At 39.9% G+C, this 25,443-nt stretch overlaps 1 protein-coding gene across 5 annotated transcripts in view; it reads right to left on the reverse strand.

Moving 5' to 3' along the window:
* Positions 1-25,443, reverse strand: part of LOC124554974 (protein phosphatase methylesterase 1) — an 87,431-nt gene that overhangs the window by 47,323 nt on the left and 14,665 nt on the right. For all 5 annotated transcript variants that reach the window (XR_006968502.1, XR_006968503.1, XM_047128712.1 and 2 more), the window contains exons 2-5: positions 13,644-13,830; positions 13,460-13,569; positions 12,865-13,110; positions 4,197-4,262 (exon numbers count right to left, since the gene is read on the reverse strand). Coding sequence is in view for 3 of the 5 variants with exons in the window: in XM_047128712.1 (XP_046984668.1) it covers positions 4,197-4,262; positions 12,865-13,110; positions 13,460-13,569; positions 13,644-13,830 (609 nt within the window). In the remaining 2 variants the exon portion in view is untranslated. The remainder of the gene's footprint in view (positions 1-4,196; positions 4,263-12,864; positions 13,111-13,459; positions 13,570-13,643; positions 13,831-25,443) is intronic.

A 25,443-nucleotide genomic window follows, 5' to 3' on the forward strand; every position in this document is an offset into this window, starting at 1 on the left:
AACTCAACTGAATAATTTTTGATAATGCATCGTATACCTGTTCAGTTAAATAAAGCTTCTACATGCAGCAGCAGGAAGTGACACAGTGGACGAAGTAGGCAAGAACGGCATATATTCATTTGATAGTAAAATGAAAAAAAGCACGAACAGGGTGTATATGCAGACAAGGAAAAAAATTTCGTGGATTTTTCCCAGTTAAAATTTAATCTTCTCCTGGGTGAAAATACACTTTTTCCATGTTACATCACAGTATACTTTATCTCGGAACTGTAAGAGTTATCAATCCTTTGAATGGCTATGGTTTTAAACATTGGTGTAGACTTTCTTAGCACTTTAGAAAACAAAACTCAGTAGGGGAACATGTTTTGGAAAGATCTTTGACGTGCAGCAACATGTACGCCGCATATTTTCGTTTTACGGAAGTATAAATGCGAATTTCACCTAATACCACATGTTACTTTCTGAACCATTGAAATCAAGATTGTGATGCGCTTTTTTCAGCCAGTCACAGCTCATGTCACATGATCTTGCCAGCTGATGACAGCGGATATTCAGAGTACAGGATACATGATGTAGTCAGCCAATAGCAATATCACTGTTAAGTAGCGCGAAAAGACAAACAGGAAAAGTTGATGGTTTAAATTAATATACATAGTGTTGCTATAAGAATAACAGCTCATTCACATATAATATTGGTCTCTACGATTTGTGGGGACGTAGAACTCTGGCTCACTCCCCAATAATGTCACTACCCTACCATAGCGAGAACAACTGTATCTTTGTCAGATCAGTTCTCTGTAGTACGCACTCTACGCTACACGCACTGTGTATACACTGCGAGAATAAAAGTATTCATAGAAAGTGATTGAAGAATGAGTGATTATCTTCTTAATTACCACGCCTGCTCTCCACTACCTATAGATTAATAAGCTGCGGAGAAAAGCTATGCTTTCCCATATAATGTTGACTTTTTTTGCGCGTGTTACACTTTAAGATACATCACACAAATGTGCCAGAAAAATGTTTAATAATGACATAAATGTCTGATCTTCTGGACTCTAAATTCTTCTAAATGGCTTGTCCTCAAAGAGTTGATTTTTAAATGAGAGACAAACGCTCTTTGATTTTAAAAATTCATCGTACATTCTCGCACATAGTTCATCTTGCGTAAAAAGAAATTTACTTTGAAAGTAAAGCCTAGTTTACACAACACTAGGTTGCAGGCAACTGCACTACCGGCCACTGCACATGCGTGCCGCACAGTCGCCCAACTCTGCGAAACTAAACACTTTCGTCGTATTCAAACTTTGGCAACACTAGTTGCACGAGTTTTGAGATTACGTGTGTTCATGGTGTGTGGACGAACTGAAATATGAAGTGGGGGAACAGAGAATAATGTTCCCTTTTCGGATATCTGCACACAGTCGTTGTGCAAAATAGGCTTAATGCTTTTCAAACCACCATTCGCAATATTTTCCCGTGACCTGTTAGAAATAGGTTCGTTTCAGCACTTGGCAGAGTGTAGCAGATAACAGTCGTCCCTGCACTTGTGCAGCTACAATTACGTAGGAAGCCCATATGTTTGTACATTAAAATATCTTACATTATGTCCTAAAAGAAACAAGACATCAGTGGATACTCCACGAGCATTTGAATTTCATGAACCATACTAAAATGCATAATTCGGCTTATAGTGCACATTTGTATGTCCAGATTCCCGATGAAGTAGGCCTTGACATGATATTAAGCTTTTCAGTCTGGTTTTAAAGACGTAAATGTTCTTGGAGTACCAGTACTGTATTATTTCTTGATTGGTTCTTTATTATGGCATAATGCCATATGTGCTAGAAGATGAAAACTTGCACTTGAAATGCAGTGAACAGTTGAAACTAGCCAACAGCGTGGAATGAAACACTTCGTTTCAAATAAATTGACTGCCTCAGCAGAAAAGATTAATAAAAGCCAAACTTCTTTAGCAAACTGACAAAAATAACTTCATTGTTCTGCAAAGCAATTAATGCTTGACTGTCAGAAACATGGAAATAAAATAAGATCTGAAACTAATAACATTTTAGGCCTTCATAATTATGTGAATGTATTTTAATTCACTTGATAGCTTCAGGCCACAGAAATCTGTTTTGTTTTCATTTTACTGGAGAGCAGTGAACAAAGAGGAAACAGCAAAATCACTAAACGTAAACACGGGTCACGTGGAGACTACCCACTATAATTCAGACTGCTCTGTGCATCTTCCCCAGATCTACGATATTTCCAAACACCCGACCCAGACACAACCGGTTCTTCCCCCCCCCCCCCCCTCCCTCCCCCCCACCTCTGGCCCCAAGATCCGCGCCTGCTGTGCACGTGTGAATCTGGCAGATTGGACGCACCAGTAAAATTTTTTCAGGTAGCATTTGGCTGATTACTGCTACTGCTTATACATCTGACAGTCACACTTCTGTAGCCAGAAGCGGGAGAATGTACTACTCATATGTGACTTAACTGCACATGCGCATGAGCCCGCTCTCAACTGTTCGAATGACTCTAATGTAAACAGTTGTGACGTCACGCTCATCAGAGGCAATTTATTGTTATGAAGTATTTCATAGTCTTCCTAAAAGCTTTGACACATTTTGCTGTTGGCAGACACTTGAATGAGCACTGTGTTTTGATGACGTATGTGGCACATTTCCTTTGGAAATGAAGTTTTATTTTCATTTTTCTCTCTCGTTCACATTTTATTGCTGCAGTAGCAGGATACAGTAATATCCTTTCTTAGATTATCGGTTCAACCAGCCAAAATTACAAAAATTTAACTGAAAACTAAAACAATGAAAAATTCCTGGAATTCTAAAAAATTCCCAGGTTTTCCCAGTTTTCTCCCAGATGAAAAAATTACCGTGTTTTTCCCAGATCTCCCGGGTCATATACACCTTGACAAATCTTGAAATCTGGAAACACCATAAATCGTATATCATTTCTGACATTGACAAAATTGGAAGGAAAACGGTCATAAAGTATTGTGCCATCCACCATATCATTGCCATTTCAACACAGAGGAATTCGTTTGGGCTCAGGAGAAATCTGAATGTTGCAGACAGAAATAAAAATTTGAATTTAAAAGGTATTGAATTTTTAATGTGTACAAGGCATTGGGCAGTATTACTCCCATAAAGGAATGGTAATGAGAAACTGCACAGGAACACAGAGTGGAAGAATTAGTAAAAGGTTAGGGGATTATAGCAGCAGCAGCAGCAGCAGCAGCAAGAGTACAGTAAAGACAGTGATGATGAAACAGGAGATGTTGATCTTGAATGCACACACACTGGAGACTGTGGTGTCTACTCTCTTCCGTAAGATGCAGACAACAGGTGCAGCTATGCATTTAAATACATACTGAAACATTAAAATCTTTTCTTTACCTCACAATATATTTCCAAACCTTTTCTTTTTAATTATGAAGATAAGAGTGTTTTGATCCTCGAGATTATTAATGTTTTTTCACATTTCAGTAGTTTGGCACTGCAATGGCTCTAAAATCTTCTGGTGTGATGGTCGTAATCATGTAATCTACACGGTTTAACAACAAACAGCCATGTAGAAGCACTGGCAAAAGAGACACTGGCTGCCCCAGACCTTCTTTCAGTGACCCAACTGTAGCACTTCAGACTGATTCACCAATAGCATCGGCTCACGGAGCTGTGCACAAACTCAAACTTGACCAAGTTACTCTAGTGCACTGACTGACCAATGCACATACTGTAGCTTGGCATTAGTACTGCAACTGCCCATGATGAAGATAATCCTGAAATGCCCTTTTATCTGATGAAGCATGGCTGCATTTATCGGAGTATGTGAACTAGCAGAACATTCGGCATTGGAATTCTGAAGCTGTAAGTGAAAAGTGTCCAAACTCTGACATTCCATAGTTTACTTCTCACTATACTATTTAATACAAAATATTGAAATTTTATGAACTTGTCTTATTTCTCAAACTCTTTCACACATGCAAACAATTCTGGCAAGTAAAACTCGTTCATATATTTCTTACTTTGGGTGCAAAACATTCTACTAAAATGTTACATAGAAGTTACTGGGTTTTAAAATCTGCTGTAGGTTAGATAATGGTTTCATTCATTCACTACTACGACAACATTACTTCACTACTTTCCTTCATAAGCCTATATTATACTTACTTCTTTATTTGGCCAGGCATAGAAACTTTAGCTGACTCCAAATTTCTGACTTGTCCACTACGAACACTGAAATACATAAATAAATAGTATATAACTTTATGTCATATCAATTGTTGCATGTAAGTATTTTTTTCCAATCTACGTGATATGAAACAAAGACTTAACATTCACAGAGAATAACAAACCATAGCTACGGGATGTGTGTGTGTGTGTGTGTGTGTGTGTGTGTGTGTGTGTGTGTGGGCGCGTGCGCGCCAGAAAATGATTATCATAGCTATGACAATATAAAAAATTTTCTTACTGAAAATATTGCCGCAGAAGAAGTTGAGTATCACAGTCACTGTGGTGTAGCGGATATGATACTAAACTGTTGCATGGAGGGTCGTGAATTCAAAACTCACCTGGACTGTACAATTTTAATTTATATATTCAGTTCGAGTAGATTCTATAAGTATCCCAAATGTCAAGACTCTTGTACTGGAATGCTCTGTAGCTGTATATATACTGTATGTGTTCTGGCCGGAGGCAGTTCACTCCGCACTCTTGTATATGCATGTGTTGAATAAACTTTCATTAAGTGAAGTTAGTGTTTATCATTCATCTACTTACACCTTCCTCTAAGCGACATTATTCTGGTGAAGGCGCCGGGTATTGGAACCTGTTACACAGCACATTATTGACGACACAGTGGCTCCCATCAGGCAACGACAGAGCCGCGGTTTACGTGGCGAGAAACCCTAGTTCGTGCCATATTCAACAGATTGCAATCCATCGGAGACAGAAGAAGGAGAGGATGTTATGATGACAGCAACTGTGTGCCACCACATGAGACATCGTTCCGGGTTCTCTGGTGACAATGGCCAAGATCCAAGCAAGTGGCTGAAGGTGTATGAGCGTATAGCCAAATTTAACAAATGGGATGACACCGTGTGTTTGGCTAATGCATTTTTCTACTTGGAGGGCACTGCCAAGCAATGGTATGAGAACAACGAGGAGAAGTTCACAAGCTGGGAAGTATTCCTGGCGGAAATGCGCAAGTATTTCGGCAACACGCAACAACAACAGTGCAAGGCTGAAGATAGATTAAAGTGGAGGGCACAACATCTAGGAGAAACTACAGCATCCTACATTCAAGATGTCTTGGAGCTGTGAAAAATAGTGGATCCTAGAATGAAGGAGGAAGATAAGGTTGCACATCTCATGAAGGGTGTTGCTTAGGACATGTATCAAGCCCTACTCCTGAATGTGGTTTCAACAGCAGATGACTTCATAAAATGGTGCCAGTATATCGAGACAATGCATAAAAAAAAAATTACACGCAAGAAGATTAAACAGCTTCCAAAAGTTATATCGATGTCTGTGATGGAGGAAGGAACTGATTTCACAAGTGTTCTTCGTCAGATAGTGAGAGAGGAAGTTCAGAAGGCATTTGGATTGCACAGTGAGCAAAAAACTCAGACGTTTCAAGAAGTCATAAGGGAGGAAGTGGAACAAACACTGAACCCAATCTCTCATCCTTCATTTCCCTTTAAAACGTTGAAAAAGTCGAGACCAAGGCGAAGTTATGTTCCTACAATGCCGCATGAGGAACCTGTTTGGGCACCAATGAAGACTGACGTCTGGAGGACCCAGGATAACCAACCAGTATGTTTCCACTGTGGGCGACTGGGACATGTGGTGCGCTATTGTCTAGAAAGGCAGCAGATATTTGATGACGACTGCGCCAGAAGACCGATCCTAGCTGACGCCAACTCCGGGACGACAAAGATGAACAAAAAGATGTGGGTGCAGGATGACGTAGGTCACCATCAACACAAGCTAGCTGCTGGAGAGGACGCTCCCAAACATGCCAATCAAGGTCTCCATTGCCGTTTAGAAGCTCCAGCCAATCACTTAGCCACCGCAACCTGGAAAACTAAAGGGTGCGACCTTTCTTGGAGGTGAGGCCGTCGAAGAGAAAAATCTTCCGCCGTCGATCACTACAAAAACGATAGGAAACTACGTTGATATCCTCATGGATGGCCGATCAGCCCACGCTCTTGGGGACTCTGGAGCACCATATTCAGTCATTACAGAGAAGTAGCATCGCCACTTGCAGAAAACCGTATTCGTCGACAACAAAACATCTCTGCTGAAGGTGGCTAATGGGAAATATGTAAAATGTACACAAAGATTTGTGTGGGTGTAAGTGGCCATACACAGCCCTCATATTAATCGTCATTCTCGGATAGGACTTTTTTTAAAGCTCGTCAGGCAATTATAGATTGTGGTCGCTCGAAGATTATGCTAGATGAGATGAGATACTGTGGATAGGCAGATGCGCATCCAAGTGTGTGGAGACTACGTGTGCTCCTCCAGATGTTAGTCTTCCTTGGTCCTGCAGTCAGCACTAAAAAGGTAACTGTCACATGTCATGCCATGCAGCAACCCATGGATCTTGTCGTGGAATGTAAGAGAAGCATACCACTGAAGAATAACTTAGTCATCCCAGCCTCCGTCGTCTCGTTTAAGAATGGATTCGCTGAATTGTGGATAGTTAAATGTCGCTGAGAACTGCAGATCCTTCCAAGACACACGTGCGTAGCAAACACTGAGCTGTTAATCGAAGAACAGCTGAGCGTCACAGAAACCTCCCATGCCAAGTCTGTGGGCAAAATTAGTGCTACCACTACGAGACAAGATCTTCTAGCTCGACTATCTAACTAAGGAACAACAGAAGAAGCTACTTGCCGTTCTTCAAGAGTTCTCTGAATGCTTCAATAAACAGGTGAAGAACAAATTAGACAAATTGACGGTGAAGCAACGAATTAGCACTGGAAACCATCAGCCAATAAGCCAGAGAGCAAACCATGTGTCAGCAACGGAACATCGAATAATTCACGACGAGTTAGAGAAAGTGATGAAGAATGACATCATTCAGCCTTCGCAGAACCCATGGTCGTCACCAGCACTCCTTGTTAAGAAGAAGGATGGCAGTTGCCGCTTTTGTGTTGATTACAGGAAGCTTAGTAAGGTAACTAAAAACAACGTTGACCATCTTCCACGAATTGATGATACACTAGATTGCTTGAAGGGGGCTAAGTTTTTCTCAATCATGGACATGTACTCGGGATACTGGTAAACCAAAGTAGATGAAGCTGATCGTGAGGAAGCTGCATTCATCACCCCTGAGGGCCTGTATGAGTTTAAGGGAATGCCGTTTGGTTTGTGTAATGCACCAGCAACTTTTGAACGGATGATAGATAATCTTCTAAGTCACCTGAAGTGTACGATGTGTCTTTGTTATTTAGATAGCATTATAGTGTTCGCAGAGACATTTGATGAATACATAAAAAGACTGAGGGCTGTTCTTAAGTGTCTCCAACAAGCCAGACTGAAACTTAATCTAAGAAAGTGTCTCTTTGGAGCAAAAGAAATCTAAATACTTGGACACCTTGTGTCAAACTAAGGTGTGCGGCCAGACCCAGAAAAGGTGAGATCTATAACAGAATTTCCTATTCCTAAAAGTATTAGAGGTGTGAGAAGCTTTCTCAGATTATGTTCTTATTATCGATGTTTTATCAAAGACTTTTGTATCAAAGCCTGGCCACTCCAAGAGTTGTAAAAGCCGATGCTAAATTTATCTGGGGTGGTGCTCAACAAGATTCTTTCGATGTGCTGCAAAATGTTCTGACTGACCGACCTCGTACTTGGTTTGTATGATGAGAGAGCACCTACAGAACTACACACAGATGCCAGTAGGTATGGGATCGGTGCTGATCTGGTACAAATTTCAGATGGAAAAGAGAAGGTTATAGCCTATGCTTCTAGGACACTTACAAAAGCTGAGAGAAACTACTCAACTACAGAAAGAGAATGTCTTGCTGTGATCTGGGCCATGTGCAAATTTCGACAGTATCTCTATGGAAGGCCATTCACAATTGTTACAGACCATCATTCACTTTGTTGGATGACAGGTCTTAAGGATCCAACAGGACGACTCGCCAGGTGGGCACTACGTCTTCAAGAATATGACATTACCATAGTGTAAAAAATTGGAAGAAAACACGAAGATGCCGAATGTCTCTCAAGAAACCCTGTGCAAGACCATCAAGACTGATGAAGATCGTGACTGTCTCGCTGCACTCCAAGATCTCTCTGCTGAGCAGGAGGAGGATGCCAAGATATCTCAAATTATGCTCGCCTTAAGTCTGTCAGAGGATGTGAAAGGACAATTTAAGGTAGTTAATGGATTACTTCACAGGAAAAACTTTTATCCATTTGGAAAGAGATGGCTACCAGTGATTCTTAAACACATGCGCTTAGATGTTCTACAGAAATTCTATGACACACCTGACGCCAGGCATTTAGGATTTATTCAGACATACGATAGAATCCGCAAGAGATTTTTCTGGCCAGGTTTATTTAGGAGTGTCCGCGACTATATTTCGCACTGTCAAGAGTGCCAGAGGAGAAAGGCAGTTACTCAGAAACCACGTGGCCGACTCATACCAATTCCACCAGCCGAAATGCCTTTCAGAATGTTGGGATTGACCTCCTCGGACGATTTCCAACGTCTGCTAGTGGCAATACAATGATTATTGTTTGCACTGATTATCTGACATGCAATGCCATTACAAAAACCATAAAAACAGCCGAAGCATCCGAGGTAGCCAAATTCATCATGGAAGACATTGTATTAAAACACGGTGCCCCAAGGTCGTTGATTACGGATCGAGGGAAAGTTTTTCAATCGAATCTTGTGACAGAGATAAATCATCAGTCCAACATTACTCATCACATGACGACTGCCTACCATCCGAAAACTAACGGGCTAACTGAACACATTAATAAGACTTTGGCCAGCATGCTATCAATGTTCATCAATGTTGAGCAGAGCAACTGGGATGAAGTGCTACCTTTCGTGATGTTTGCCTTCAACACTGCCAAATTAGACATCACACGATTTACACCATTTTTTTCTGGTGCACTGGCGTGAGGCGACTACGACGGTGGACACTGTGTTTCCGTTACATCCTGATGACGTGGACAATGACTACATCAGCCAGGTGTTAACCAGAGTTGAGGAAGCTTGGCACTTAGCTCAACTCTACATGCTGCAGGCTCAAGAAAACAATTGCCGAAGGTATAACGCGAGCCACTGCCCCGTTGTCTACCAGCCTTGTGACCTCATCTGGATCTTCACTCCTGTATGGAAGGTTGGTCTCTGAGAAGTTCCTCAGGCGCTACTTTGGACCTTATAAGGTTGTAATACAGTTGTCTGATTTCACTTATGATGTTGAAGATTTTGACCCCAACACAAAACGATGAAAGATCAGAGATACGGTCCACATCCTTCGAATGAAGCCCCACAAGGATCCTGCAACCCAGGGTAAATTTGCAGCACCAGCAACAGGCAACAAGCGGAAAGGTGATGAAGAGCGTAGCAGCATAGGAAGTTCTAAGAGGACCACCACCTGGGTGAACATCAGTTATCGGGAGTCTGAGTATGCAGGACTGATGACTTGGTCCCAGACTATGAGAACATAACACTGAGACGCTGTTCTCTTAAGGAGGGAGCAATGTCGCAGAAGAAGCCGAGTAGCACCATCACTGTGGTGTACCGGTTATGATACTAAACTGTTGCAGGGAGGGTCCCAAGTTCAAAACTCACCTGGGCTGTACAATTTTATTTTCTATATTTGGTTCGAGTACATTCTAGAAGTATCCACAAATGTCAGGAATCAGTGTACTGGAATGTTCTGTAACTGTACATATACTGTATGTGTTCTGGTCGGAGGCAGTTCAATCCACGCTCTTGTATGTGCAAGTGCTGAATAAACCTTCGTTAAGTTAAGTCATTCATATAATTACACCTTCTTCTACATGACAATATTATTTAAAATCACAGTTAGAGCTGAAATAATGAATGTTTCCAAATTGGTGAATTATTAATTTTGGATTGTGTGGCTGGAGAAGAAAGAACATTTTGTGAGACACTGAGTAACATTATGCACTGGAAACAATTAACTCTGAAAATATGATTTATTACCTTCATAAAAAAGTTTATGTTATTTAACCTGATGACCTAAATAGCCTATTTCACGTCACATCAATTATGGCATTACATTACATAACAAACACATTACTGTCTAATGTTAATCATTATCACACACACACACACACACACACACACACACACACACACACACATGGACGGAACCCCCTGAGTGTGAGGTCATAAGTTCGAATCACCATGTTCATCAGAAGGGTGACAGAAAATGAGTGTCCAGGAGGTGCAGAGATCAACCTTCAATGGGATGTATGTAATACACTTCACAAAATGGAAATCAACAACATTCAAGAAATGTTCAACACAGACCACTAACTTACACTATAAAAACCGCATGAAAAAAGGTGTGTCAGTGATCACAAAGATTTGCACCTTCAAGATCAAAGGTGAACTTCTTGGGAGTTACAAACCGTGCAGGATGTTCAGCTACGTTTCCACTCTTAAAGAATGCATGTACACTCATAGTGGTGTAACATGGTAATGAGAACTGATTGACTGTGATGGCATAAAACCAAATGCGAAACAGTCTGTCATTGAAATCATTATGAAACTGGATATCCTGGAAGGCGGAGCTGCAGATAGTGCGATAATGTGTTTTAGAGGCATGATAGAAAACAAACATACTGAGGCTGAATTTGTTCAGTGGTTCCAGGTGGTATCACTTACAATGTCACAAATTTTTCAGGAGGGATAGTTTGCTCTAAAAAAGTATTACTTTTACACGCAGACCAGGAATCAAGCAAAACCAATTTATTTTGACCAGCTACTGGCCAAAAACAGTGATCATACGACAGTTTTAGTTCTCTTACACCAATTTTCTGATTCTTGCTTGCTGTGACATAAATATTCCTCCTGAAGATCACGCACATGTGAAAGAATTGTAGGAGGCAGAGCACCTCCAACTTCTTGTAGCACAATACCTAATAACTTTCCAGCCAATTTACCATCCAGATTAACAATTGGCATAATTGTCTACAAATGTGTTAAGGCATTGATGTTAGTCGATTTTCACACAACTGTCTTGGTACCTATAATTTACAGAGCTTCTTTCACATGCGTTTGCTCTTCAAATCCCCATTGGTCAGAGTAAAACACAAATTCCTTACTGAATGATGGGATAAGTTTGTTTATCTATCTACAAATTTTCAGGCCAATTCTGTAGTTTGGTGTGCATCGTCAAGTTAACGCTTTGTTTGAAATTTCATTATCTTACGTTTTCCAGTTCTGTAATATTGTTTCAAGTTATGCAAACATCCACTATTTCCCCTGAAATGACTAATCTATGTTGCATGCAGCATGACATAGTAGGTCACTGCCATGCAAAGCCCTCAAACTGAATCAAGCATCCTTGAAATTCGCACACACCAGTTTTTGTAACAGGTGCACCTTGTTCTCTCTTGAATATCTGTAGTTTTTCTGATGAGTTACACTGTTATATTGCTGCACATTTATTGAATATCTATTCACAATTTTATTTTTTTATTATTTTTACTATGCTATGGATAATCCTCCATATATGTAATTATGTTTAGTACCAGCTCCTTGGATGATTGTCCTTTACTATGTTTCACTGTAGACGAGATTTGTGGCTCCCTGTCCAACAATGATGATGCACTACATGGCTCCACACCTGTTTCAATATCACTTTCATTTGTTAAGCATCATCATCATTGTACTCCTCATGTACATTGTCCACACTGTCGGGTGTATACAGCACCACACATTCCACTGACTCATCTTGCAGAAATGCTAATATTTTATCTGCCATTTCTTTCTCACTCTGCGAAATTCCTTGGGTTCCTTTCTGACCAAATGTCAAATTCGGCAACTGTTGTACATATAATGCAATGTTTGCTTTGATTATCGTTGCTATTGCTCCGCTTTGTATCAACACCACTAGCACTGTAGCACTGTTGTGAGTTACTAGTCAACTAAGCAGTTCAACTATACTCGAAAGCCTCATGCTATGCTCACCATTTGATATATCCAGTGCCGACTACTGTTGCCATTTGCAGCCAATACTGTGGTTGCATGGTAGACAACATGGGGGGCACCATATGCTGAAAACATCATTGGCCTTCTGCAACCTAGCACTCAAGGGGTTCCTTGTCAATAGAATCAACCGTTCATAAGAAAGTAAGTCATTTGTTTATCAAACTGAGTAGGACAATATAAACTAATTGTGCCCTGAAGTGAGCAGACACCAAACAAAATGGATCCATAAGAGAGTAATATTGTTTACAACATTTTAACCATGGATTAAGTTTCTCATTTTATACATGTGGCAGAAAGAATCTGATAACTTGCAAAACTATTTCCCATTAAAATGTTCGGTGATGCCTCGTAAAATTACTTGAATGGCTAAATTCAAAGGTAAAACATGGGAATTTTAGTAGAATATATGTTGCTAATTACATTTTAGGCTTCTTCAGCAACATAAAAACACTCAAAACAAAATCAATTAGATGCTAATAAGACACCCACATACGCAACAACTGAGAATGAAGGATGTGTCTCTTGTACACAGTATTTAACTGATATTCTTTATTTACTACTAAGCCCCTTAATTAAAGATAGCATACATATTTTTGCCAGCTGAAAGTTTTGAGCACTTACCTGTATTCGACAGCTTGTTCTATTGATTTGAACCCAGTGGGGCGGCTACGTAAGAAACTCTGCATACTTGTAAGAGCATCCATAGCAGTCCCTTCAACAACATCTATTACCACTAGTCCACAAAGTGATGGTATTAAATCAGCAGCAGCAACATGAACTGCAATTGCCCCACCCATGCTGTGTCCAATCAAAATTACTGGGGGAGCATCAGTGCCATACAGCATGCTTATAGTATCTCCAACGTCACTAAAAAATAAAATAAGAACACTCAAAAAACAATATCATCGCTCATGAAAATTATAGCTGGTGACTGTAAGACATTACTCAAGATTCAAATTTAATACTGTCTGCAGATGTAGTAGTTAAAATTGGAATGGCACTTCAAATATTTATGACGACTCATTTCTTTGGAAAATTAGAAAAGTGAGAACTGGGTACAAAATTAAAAGTGTCACTACTGTTACTCTGTAAAAATCTTACTATCATCCTATGTCAAAACTCTTTACAAAAGATTTTTCTCATTCAGCAATACTTTTTAGCTAACTTCATGAGAAAGATTTAGAAATTTACAAAACTTTTTGTTTAATGAACCTACCTTGCCATTGTCTTAGCAGACAGGTCCTCATCATCTGTCGTTTCACTGTCGCCATGGCCCCTCAGGTCAATAGCCAGAACTCGGCACGCAACCAAGTTTGTCACCGATGCCTATGAACATTGAGACTTTGACACTATCATATAAATTAATTGTGCAACAGTTGTAGATTGGAGAATTTACTTACTGAAAAGACTGCCCAAGTAAGTGCAGAGAATCCTCCACCATGTAATAAAACCAAAGCAGGACCACTGTCACCTCGCTTATACACACGAAATGTGTTTTCTCGAACATGCACATCTTCATATTCACTGAAATATTTATTCCATTTTGTGGGAGCGTAATCACGTTTACTGCCCACTGCAAGGCGCCTTCTGTAAAACAATAACACATGTTTAAATTGTTTAATGCTACCAGCAGTTGCCATTTGTTCTGTAGACCCAGTCTCAAAGAAGAAAAGAATGTATATCCTAAAAGACAAAAATCACTAGGGGCTGTGAGTGAGAACAAAATGTAGCTCTGCATTGTAGAATGATTATACTACACAACACTAATGACAAGGGCAGCACCACACAGGTAAAACTATTAGATTCTGAATCTAATACTCTAGAACCTTAAACTTCATTTTCCACCTGTTTTAAGTGTGAACTTCTCATACCTGGCTAACTGTCTTTTCCTAGCAAACAATGGTGTTAACTGCAGACAAAGCCCAATAAAAACTGTAAACTTAACACTACCACTTTTTATTGAAAGAGCGCAAGAAACACAAGGATACAGGGAGATGAGATGAAGTAAAAAAAGTAAAGAGAGGAAGGGGGAAAGCGAGAGAGACAGAGAGAGACAGAGAGAGAGAGAGAGAGAGAGAGAGAGAAACAACAACAACAAAAATTTAAGATTCCATCCCCAAGAAAATGTTATAACACAAGAATTAGAGGCTGATGTAAACAGACAAGAAAAAAAGCATAATTCACACATCAAAAAGAAAACAGTACAAATATACAACGAAGTCATAGAACCAGCTGGATTAGTTTCAGTACTACAGGCAACTGAAGACAATGATTACACTTACACAAACCGAAATTGGCATAAAAAGGTGTGGCGTGCTTTTGCTAAACTAAAGAGTTTTTAAAATGAAGATCAGATGTACCTGAAATGAAAGCTCTCCATCAATGTGACTTACCAGTTTTGCCTTTTGTCACTGAGGTGGGCTTTTAATGCAAAAACAATCTTAAAAACTTAGGGTTGCTCAGTGGGTAGTTGAGAGGATTATGGCAAGAATTATTAAGAGATATGGTAAAAGAAAATAAATGGATCAAGGGAACAGCATACAGTGCAGGATGCAATTACAACTATGATCAAAATGAAAGAGGTTAGCGTGATACATAGCCAGATGAATGGATTGAAGATGGACCGATCAAGGAAGTTTGTTTCTGGATATAAGTAGACAAGACTAAGAAGAGTGCCTAATGAAAGGTGAGAACATAGCAATACAACACATGCAGGGCCAAATGAGTGTCTATAGTTTCAAACAGAAATGGATGGGAAAGACTCATCAGTCTGCCAGTAGTTCACATAATGGATTACATTTGTGTACCGCAATAACACTACAAGTCAATGGACACTTTGCTATGAAACATTGGTAACACTGGAAAGTTTGTGTGTGATGTTCAGGTGTTAGAGAAACAGTGAGCAGAAATTTTGACCTTGTACAGTATTCAGCATATGTAAACATCACGAGAATTGAAATATGGAAAAAAAAAAAGGAGAGAGTAATGAATCAACGAAGACAACGGATCAATATATGCACTAGTACAGCGATAGTAATATACAAATTATAATAAAAGTAGAATTTGAAACTTAACAATCACAAGCAAAAATGTGGAACAAGGTAACATAAATGTGAGGAAACTAAAAAAGACAGAGTACCTGAAGCATGAAATGACAAAAAAAAGAAAATTGGAAGTTTTTAATAGTAAACATTTTTTTCTTAAATTAAATGACTATCAGTAACACTATATCGATTGACCTCATCAGCTCCTGTAATTCACAGTTTTGTGAGATTATAATGCTTAAAGCATTTTTCAATGCCAATTGGATGTCTCTGAGTATAGCCGATATATATATATATATATATATATATATATATATATATATATATATATATGGGTTGTGACAAGATTTTATATATATATATATATATATATATATAAAAAAATCTTGTCACAACCCATTTTTTATGTCTTTGCTTACTGATTTTATTAAACCGAACATCTGTGATGATTACAGTGTCACAGATTATAATATAACACACACTGAACTTAATTGGGTAGAAGTATATAAAAATAAATAAATAAAATAAAGTAAAAACAGATTAATAAAGGAACCATGAAATTCCAAAATTAAACAACACCATGACAATAATAAACAGTGTGTCCAAATTTACTTCATTCTGCCAATATTATCAACGGGAATTTAAGGAGGAAAATGCCTTATTTACTAGAAACCTTCACAAATTTACTTGTAATGATTTGGGAAAACCATCAATACCTCAAGTAAAGAAGACTGGATCAAGTAAACATGGCTGTATACATTTCATTTGAACAACTTGCAACCTTCTCAAAGCATTTTAGTGACAGTTATGACCATACAATCTAGCAAATTACACCATATGCCCTCTCTCTTCACCAACTGTCTTGCAGATATAATACCTACATCTACACCGATTCTCTGCAAAACACAATTAAGCATCTGGCAGTGGCTTCAATGAACCCTCTGCCAAATAATTCTGTATAATTCTGGCCTCTAACAGTGTCCGGAAAAAATGAACACCTGCATCTTTCTGTGTGATCTCTGATTTCCCTTATTTTATTATGATGACCATTTCTTCCTCTGTAGATCAGCGTCAACAAAATATTTTCACATTCAGAGAAGAAAGTTGGTGACTGAAATTTCATGAGAAGATTACGCCACAACAAAAAACGCCTTTGTTTTAATGATGTCCACTCCAAGTCCTGTATCATGTCAATGACACACTCGCCCCTATTTCTCGATAACACGAAATGTGTTGCTCTACTCTGAACTTTCTCAATGTACTCTTAATCCTATCTGGTAAGAATCCCACACCGCACAACAGTATTCTGACAGTGGACAGACAAGTGTAGTGCAGGCGGTCTCATTAGTAAATCGGTTGCATCTTCTAAGTGTTCTGCCAACAAAACACAACCTTTTTGTTATGGTTTTAGGGTGTAAAATTGCTATGGTCATAAGTGTCCATTCTGTGGCTTAGCAAAGGGTAAAAAGATGAATTTCAAATGAGCAGCAATGGGAGCAAAACTCAAGGAGGAGGGTAACAAAACTGAAGGAAATCTTAGAAAATTGCTATTGAAGGTGGGGTGGTTTCCCCGAAAAAGAGCTTCAAATGACCGATGTAATCTCACTGACACTGATAAACTGAAGGATGTGATCGGCTGAGCGGGTGTCATCTGCTAAAAGTGAAGATATGTCAGGTGACAGCTGTAAATGGGCATGTAGCGGATTAAAATAGGGGCAGTGAAGTAAAAGGTGTCTCACCATCCATGGTTGAGAGCAGTGGGGACAAAGCAGGGGAGGACTGCCACTTAAAGGATGCTGATGGCTAAAACGACAGTGCCCTATCTGGAGTCTAGTTAAAATTACCTCCTCTGGACTACAAGACCGAGAGGAAGAGGTCCAAGGACAGGGAAGAGGTTTGACGTCCTGTAATTTATTATTGGGAAGTGCAGACCAATGTGTGTACCATAAATGAGCAACACAATGACATAAAACACTCTGTAGATCGGCAAAGGGAACCATGCAAACAGCGGGCCAAGGGAGAGAGACTACTGCAGCCTTTGCTGCTATATCAGCTGCCTTGTTTCCACAGATGCCAACATGCCCTGGAAGCCAGTGGAATGCCACAGAGATGCCTCCCAAGTGAAGCATGTGGAGGCAGTCCTGAAACCGGTGGACCAGAGGATGAATGGGATAAAGAGCTTGGAGGTTGAGAAGAGAGCCGAGCGGATCCGAGCATATAATATAGTGTATCCCCTTATGGTGACGGATGTATTGGACAGCCTGGAGAACAGCATAAAGCTCTGCAGTAAAAAACAATGCAGTCTTTGGTTCACCTTTCCCCACAACATTTTCTATGTGTTAATTCCAATTTAAGTTGTTCTTAATTGTAATTCTGAATTTACGACCTTTACATTTGACTGATTTATCGTGTAACCAAAGTGTAACAAATTCGTTCTAGCAGTCATGTGGATGACCTAACACTTCTCATTATTTAGAGTTAATTGCTAATTTTTGTAACATACGTAGGTATCTATTCTAAATCACTTTGCAATTTGTTTTGATCTTCTGATGACTTTACTAGACTATAAATGATAGCATCATCTGCAAACAACCAAGACGGCTGCTGAGATTGTCCCCTAAATTGTTTAGCAGAGGGCCTATAACACTGCTCAGGGGAACACCAGAAATCATTTCTGTTTTACTTAATGACTTTCTGTCAGTTACTACGAACTGTGACCTTTCTGACAGGAAATCACAAATCCAGTTACATAACAGAGAGATATTCCGTAAGTATACAACTTGACTGCAAGCCGACTGTGAGGTACAGTGTCAAAAGCCTTCTGGAGTCTAGAAATACAGAATCAAAAGCACTCAACACTTCGTATGAGTAAAGAGCTAGTTGTGCTTCACAAGAACAATGATTTCTAGATCTGTGTTGACTGTGTGTCAACAGACCATTCTCTTTGAGGTAATTCATAAATGTTCGAACACAATATATGTTCCAAAATCCTGCTGCACATCGACGTGGATTACTCCTACTGCCTTTCTTGAATATTGGATGACCTGTGCGCAACTTTCCAATCTTTGGGTACAGATCTTTCGTTGAGTGAGCAGTTTTACATGATTGATAAGCATGGAGCTATTGCATCAGCATACTCTGAAAGGAATCTAATTGGTACATAGTCTGGGCCAGAACACTTGCTTTTATTAAGTGATTTAAGTTGCTTCACTACCCCGAGGATACCTACTTCTATGTTACTCATGTTGGCAGCTGATCTTGATTCAAATTCCAGAATGTTTATGTTGTCTTCTTAGGAGCTGTGTTTAGTAACTCTGCTTTAGCAAAACTGTCATCAATAGTATTTCCATTGCTATCACGCAGAGAGGACATTTCTTGTGTCTTGCTGCTAGCATACTTTACATTATGACCAGAATCTCTTTAGATTTTCGGCCAGGATTCGAGACAAACTTTCGTTGTGGAAACTATTATAAGCAACTCACATTAAGTCCGCACTAAATTTCAAGCTTCCGTAAAAGATAGCCAATCTTGAGAGGTTTCGTGTTCATTTAAATTTGGCATGTTTTTTTTGTTGTCTCTGCAACAGTGTTTTGACACTTTTTGTGTACAAAGGAGTATCAGCTCCACCACCGGTTAATTTATTTGGTGTGTGTATCTCTCAACTGCTGTCGATACTATTTCTTTGAATTCAAGCTAGTACATTGCTAATTTGGAAGGAGTGGAGATTGTCTCTCAGAAAGGCGTCAAATGAAGCAGTACTAGATGTATAACCACATTAGCCAACATACAAACTTATTTCTCTTCTGTATTAAATGGTCTCAGAGCACTTGTCACTTTAATTCCAAATGAGAATTCAAGTTTTTCACAATGTCCACTGCTGCCAGTGCCAAGAAAGCAACTGACCTGATGCAAATAAAGACAATGTCAGTGAAGTTTCATTGCTGGCTCTAATGTAACATCGGGTCACAGTAGGCACTATTACATAGTATCAGTTATATCTGTGTAATTCTTTTCCTTTAACTGTCAGGTGCTTTCCTACCAATATAATGGCGAATACTGCCAAAAGCTCATTTTTTTTTTCGTTGAAATTTAATGCGGTAAGTACACTGAGAACATTTACAACAATAAATCTGTTGCGAAAGATTTCATAGTCACACTTCCCCTGTTCTGCTTACAAATCAAATATAGTATTTTTCTTGTGCAGGAGTAATAGTCCAAATATCACATCTGCATTAATATCCTAGCTGAGTGTTACCATAAGGCTTTACCCAACCCCCCCCCCCCCCCCCTCTTATGTTTTGTATTTGGGCAATCGCTCCAAATACAGAAAGTGTTTAACATATCTCCCCCACATTTCACTGTAACCAACCAGGTATCAATTATTAAATGTTAGGTTCCATCTGAAGTGAGCCACTTTTTTTAAGAACTGTGTACCATCCATATCGATACCTAATAGTTATAAAAAATGATGTCAGTGAGAAATTCTCTACTAGTTGCAACTGACAACTCACCTGTTCCAGTGCATATACCAGTTTTCTGGAAATGTACATTCATTCTGCGTTGAGGCTTTTTTAATTCCAGCAACTTTGCAAATTATCTCAACTTGACTGGTCTTCCACTTATTAATGTCAGATGTCACTAACCTAACTGAACCTGACTTAAACTAGAAAGTTTTTAGTCTTGCTTGTGCATAATTTGATGATTTTTTAGTAAAATGTCCAGCAAAAATATCTGATGATATGAAGTTAGTAGTGATACTACCTACAACAGTCGGAGGGAAATAACAGGAGAGTGGATGAACACCACTGACATCAGTTAACGTGCCATGAGATTATGGAACATAATATATCAAGCATTTTATGTATACGTATATATGAAAGCAGACGAATTTATGAGAACAAAATACACATTTTGAAGCAAATTTTCTGAGGTTACCATAGGGATATTCCTCCCAGAACATAAATCTCACTACTGGTGAACAATTACCCTGAAACTGCAACATCATGTCAATCAGGAATTTTAAAAAAAGGCTGAAATGACCCTGTAAATAAGAAGTCTTTCTCAGAAACTGCACTCTAAAAAGATTCAGGTTATAAGGCAAATTTTGAACAGTTCTGTTGTACCAAGAGACAAGCAACACACAATCAAGAACAAGATACAGAAAATTATTCACATTACTGGTCAACCCCACTAAATGTAAGCATCATATTCTTAACTTCAAAGTAAGAATTAAACGGATTACCCACAATTAAGGACAGAATTTGATTAATGGAATTTTGCAAACTCAGTGACAACAATAACTGACAGTTTTTCTACTTACCACAGTTAGACAAATATCAAGAACATTGTAGTTAATATAGCCCGAGTTTTCTTTAGCATCCAAATCAATTTGAATTCTGGTGGTGATCTATACACATATCTTCACCATGTCAGATGGAAAGAGGGGGTCAAAGGAATTCAGATGCATATTTTTAGATTTGTAACTGGAGTCTTTGGTAATGTTACAAATGCTCTGAGATCTTACTTATAAATATTTGTTAGAAAAGTGAGATTCTTTTAAGAATGCGATATTGGAAAAGTACACTTTTTCCATTAAAATTGGAACAGCACAAATGCAGCAAGCTACAAATGTCAAATTGGCAAAAAATGTAGTACATGTCTGCATTTGCAAATTACAAATTAGATAGGAGTAATACCATCCAAATTCAGTATATAAGGAACAATTATGAAGTGGATTTCTCAATCAGAAAATCATATTTGAATGTTGGTTGTATGTGATAAAATCATGTTGCGTTTCATGTAACAGGGATAAATGTCTACCACCAAGTCAGAATTCGACAGCAGGTGGTTTGTGATCTATCAAGACCTGCGGTTCATTGGTCTGCAATACTGCTGCTCACACTGGTTGGGACCCCATAACTGTCATGCAAATACGCAATTCAGGGGCACTGGAGCGCCACTTTCATTGCCATGCAGGACTCTATAGAGTTCCATGTGATTAGCACCCGGGAGGACAGATGTGTTGTTTAGTCAGCAGTGCAGGTTCAGACAGATATATCATATTGTGCACCTCAAGTCATAAAATTGGCTTCTTTGCAGCAAGACAACTATTCACATGGAAAGTACACTGATGTCTTGAGCTCCACAAACTGTCAGTCTGGTGGCCATTGTTGAGGCTTCCCTTGATGCAGCAACAAAGGGAAGCACGTCAATGAATATGCCTCCGACAAAAGCACTAACAGATCAGTGACACCATGCCTTTTTTAGATGAGTCTCAGTTCAGCATACAACTTCACGATGTATGTAACTGTGTGTGGAGGCTCCAAGGAGAATGAACATTTTCAGTTTATTTTACAAACTGAAATTGCCGTTTTCTTGGTGCAAACTATACAAATGATTGAAGCGATTTCACAGCTCTACAATAACTTTATTATTTGAGATATTTTCACAATGCTTTGCACACACATACAAAAACTCAAAAAGTTTTTTTAGGCATTCACAAATGTTCGATATGTGCCCCTTTAGTGATTCGGCAGACATCAAGCCGACAATCAAGTTCCTCCCACACTCGGCGCAGCATGTCCCCATCAATGAGTTCGAAAGCATCATTGATGCGAGCTCGCAGTTCTGGCATGTTTCTCGGTAGAGGAGGTTTAAACACTGAATCTTTCACATAACCCCACAGAAAGAAATCGCATGGGGTTAAGTTGGGAGAGCGTGGAGGCCATGACATGAATTGCTGATCGTGATCTCCACCACGATCGATCCATCGGTTTTCCAATCTCCTGTTTAAGAAATGCCGAACATCATAATGGAAGTGCGGTGGAGCACCATCCTGTTGAAAGATGAAGTCGGCGCTGTCGGTCTCCAGTTGTGGCATGAGCCAATTTTCCAGCATGTCCAGATACACGTGTTCTGTAACGTTTTTTTCGCAGAAAAAAAGGGGCCGTAAACTTTAAACCGTGAGATTGCACAAAATACGTTAACTTTTGGTGAATTGCGAATCTGCTGCACGAATGCGTGAGGATTCTCTACCGCCCGGATTCGCACATTGTGTCTGTTCACTTCACAATTAAGGAAAAATGTTGCTTCATCACTGAAAACGAGTTTCGCACTGAATGCATCCTCTTCCATGAGCTGTTGCAACCGCGCGAAAATTCAAAGCGTTTGACTTTGTCATCGGGTGTCAGGGCTTGTAGCAATTGTAAACGGTAAGGCTTCTGCTTTAGCCTTTTCCGTAAGATTTTCCAAACAGTCGGCTGTGGTACATTAACTCCCTGCTTGCTTTATTCGTCAACTTCCGCGGGCTACGCGTGAAACTTGCCCGCACGCGTTCAACCATTTCTTCGCTCACTGCAGGCTGACCCGTTGATTTCCCCTTACAGAGGCATCTAGAAGCTTTAAACAGCGCATACCATCGCCGAATGGAGTTAGCAGTTGGTGGATCTTTGTTGAACTTCATCCTGAAGTGTCGTTGCACTGTTATGACTGACTGATGTGAGTGCATTTCAAGCACGACATACGCTTTCTCGGCTCCTGTCGCCATTCTGTCTCACTGCGCTCTCGAGCGCTCTGGCGGCAGAAACCTGAAGTGCGGCTTCAGCCGAACAAAACTTTATGAGTTTTTCTATGTATCTGTAGTGTGTCGTGACCATACGTCAATGAATGGAGCTACAGTGAATTTATGAAATCGCTTCAATCATTTGTAATAGCCCTGTATTTATGTTTCAGACATGTTTTGCGTGTTACATCTTCAGTAGACTTAATATGGAAAAAATACAGGTTTGTTTTTATATGCGACATTTACAGGTGAGGAAATGGTTCATGTTATTCGTTTTTCCAGTCAAAATCTGCATTTCCTCTCATCTAGTCTTTGGTTAGAGGATGTACACTCATTTCACTTATAAAGCATTGACACATTTTCACGTGACAATCTTTGTGTATTGTCTTCATATTTCATAAACTAAATTTTGTGGAAAATGTGTCTACATTTTATAAGTGATGTGACAGTGTGACGCCTAGCCTATGACCAGATGAGAACATGCTGATTTTGGCCAGAAAAGCAAATGATGATAAGTAATAATCTAGTAATGTACAAATTAGGACATGAGGTGTTTTCTAATCTATTAATATAGTATAAAAACAAACTATATTATTCCAGATTAAATCCATGGAAGATGCCTTAATACAAAGGCAAAATGCACCTGTAACACAAATAAATATAGATCGCAGCAAGAAAATAGCATTTATAATTTATAAAATGAATATTTATGTACTTGCTGCAGAAAACAGCCACACCAGCAAACATGACCAGACTGCATTTGTCAACTTCAAGCAAGACCATAACGTGATGTGATGGTATGGGTGCCACTGGGTACATATCATCATCACATCTGGTTTATATAGGCAGTTATTTTGACAGCAGCTGTTTTGAGGGCCTTGTGACATTAGCTTTCAACAGGATAATGCATGACCATACAATGCCCAGGCTGTCCTGACATACCTCAATGCACAGGGTGTTCAACTGTTGCCCCGACCAGCACAGCCACCACTCACCAGCCATTGTGACTGATGGACTCTATGCCACAGTTGAAGCATCATGGAATGATATACCAATTTCTGTCATCCAAGCCTAGCTCAACTCTATGCCTAGTTGGGTTAGAGCCATTCTTTCTGCCTGAGGTGACAGTTCTGTGTACTTAATTTCCCCTGTAAAGCCCCACATCACCTACAAATTTAAACTATGTATTTTCCTACTGTACTGCATACATACAACAAATAAATGTTTTTCGCTACCTTTCGAGGAGTTGCGACATTAATGGCCAACAGCCTACTTACTTAAGACAGACTGCAGTATGATTCTATAACCTCCATCATATTTCACAAATGTATCATATGGATAAAGTAAGAGAACTCAGGCTGTAAGCAGATCAACTTTTTTTCCCATAATTAGCAAATAGAATGCAGAGGAAAGGTCAAACAAGAGTCCAAAGAATTATCAGGCATCAACATGTGGTGAGTAGTAGGCCTATATAGTATTCACTCATTCAGTTATGTGAAAAGTGGTGTTCAATGATATTTTATACTGTTCCTCACAAAGAAACCACGCCAATATCATGTGAGACAATATACAAGCATTGGACATGGCCAGGAGACACTGGCTGACCATCCGAGGGCATCAATGGTGAGCCGCCAAATACCACGGAAAGCCAACAACAGCAATGGATGGCCAATGAAGACAACATTTCAGAATGACAAGTCCAGAGAGTGGCAGAATGACAATTCCAGAGAGTGAACCAAATCTAGAGCCTAGACATAGCAATATCAGGAACCAGACAACAATGAATACACTGAACAATACTACAGCACAGTCTGAACATGACTGAGGTCCAGGCTCCTGCGCTGTTAGCTTTATAGTGCAGCCGCAAGTGTCAATAGGCTTGCATGTGTGGAGTGCCCCACACATAGCACTGAGGTGGCGACAGCAGTACTTGCAAATTTTAGGAGTGCCACGAAGAGGCTGTCGTTTAGGCCCATGTGTTCTGGCGGGCTTTCAAAATCATCAGGCCAGGATACCAGATTCCCCCCCCCCCCCCCCTCTCTCTACTCCAAAATAGGCACATAGGACCTAAAGCACCCAGGACAATGTTTCACAAGGAGAACTAATAGCACTGTTGGTGGTGGGAGAAGGAACAAGGGACTTTGCACAATGGGCTGGCAAATGGCTGTGTGGGAGACTGCAGTGAGATCCATATCCACGTCCACGAGAACCACTGACAGTGTCCTGGAGCTCCTACTGTACCCATTTGGTTGAGGAATTTGCATAAGCAGGCACTACAACTCCCAAGTTACTCAGTGATGGGGCAGTTAGTGGGCCAATGTTCCAAAGCCCTCAGAGTATCAAGCATAATGAGGTGCCACACATGGGTGGCCACCACTGTAGCAGGCATCCGTGAAGGTTTTGCTCCGCATGAGTGTGCCCATACCACTGAACCTGGGGGTATCGTCTAGCACGTTGGATCTGGCATTCAGAGGGCTGTGGTGAAGGAAGGTGGAGTAGAACACGCAGCGGACACCCATGGAGGAGACCCGCCGGGCTGCGGTCATGGACAGCAGCTGTCATGTAGGTGCTCAGGAACCCTAAGTGCTCCTGCAC

The sequence above is a fragment of the Schistocerca americana genome, chromosome X, assembly GCF_021461395.2.
Source record: "Schistocerca americana isolate TAMUIC-IGC-003095 chromosome X, iqSchAmer2.1, whole genome shotgun sequence".
Classification (NCBI taxonomy): domain Eukaryota; kingdom Metazoa; phylum Arthropoda; class Insecta; order Orthoptera; family Acrididae; genus Schistocerca; species Schistocerca americana.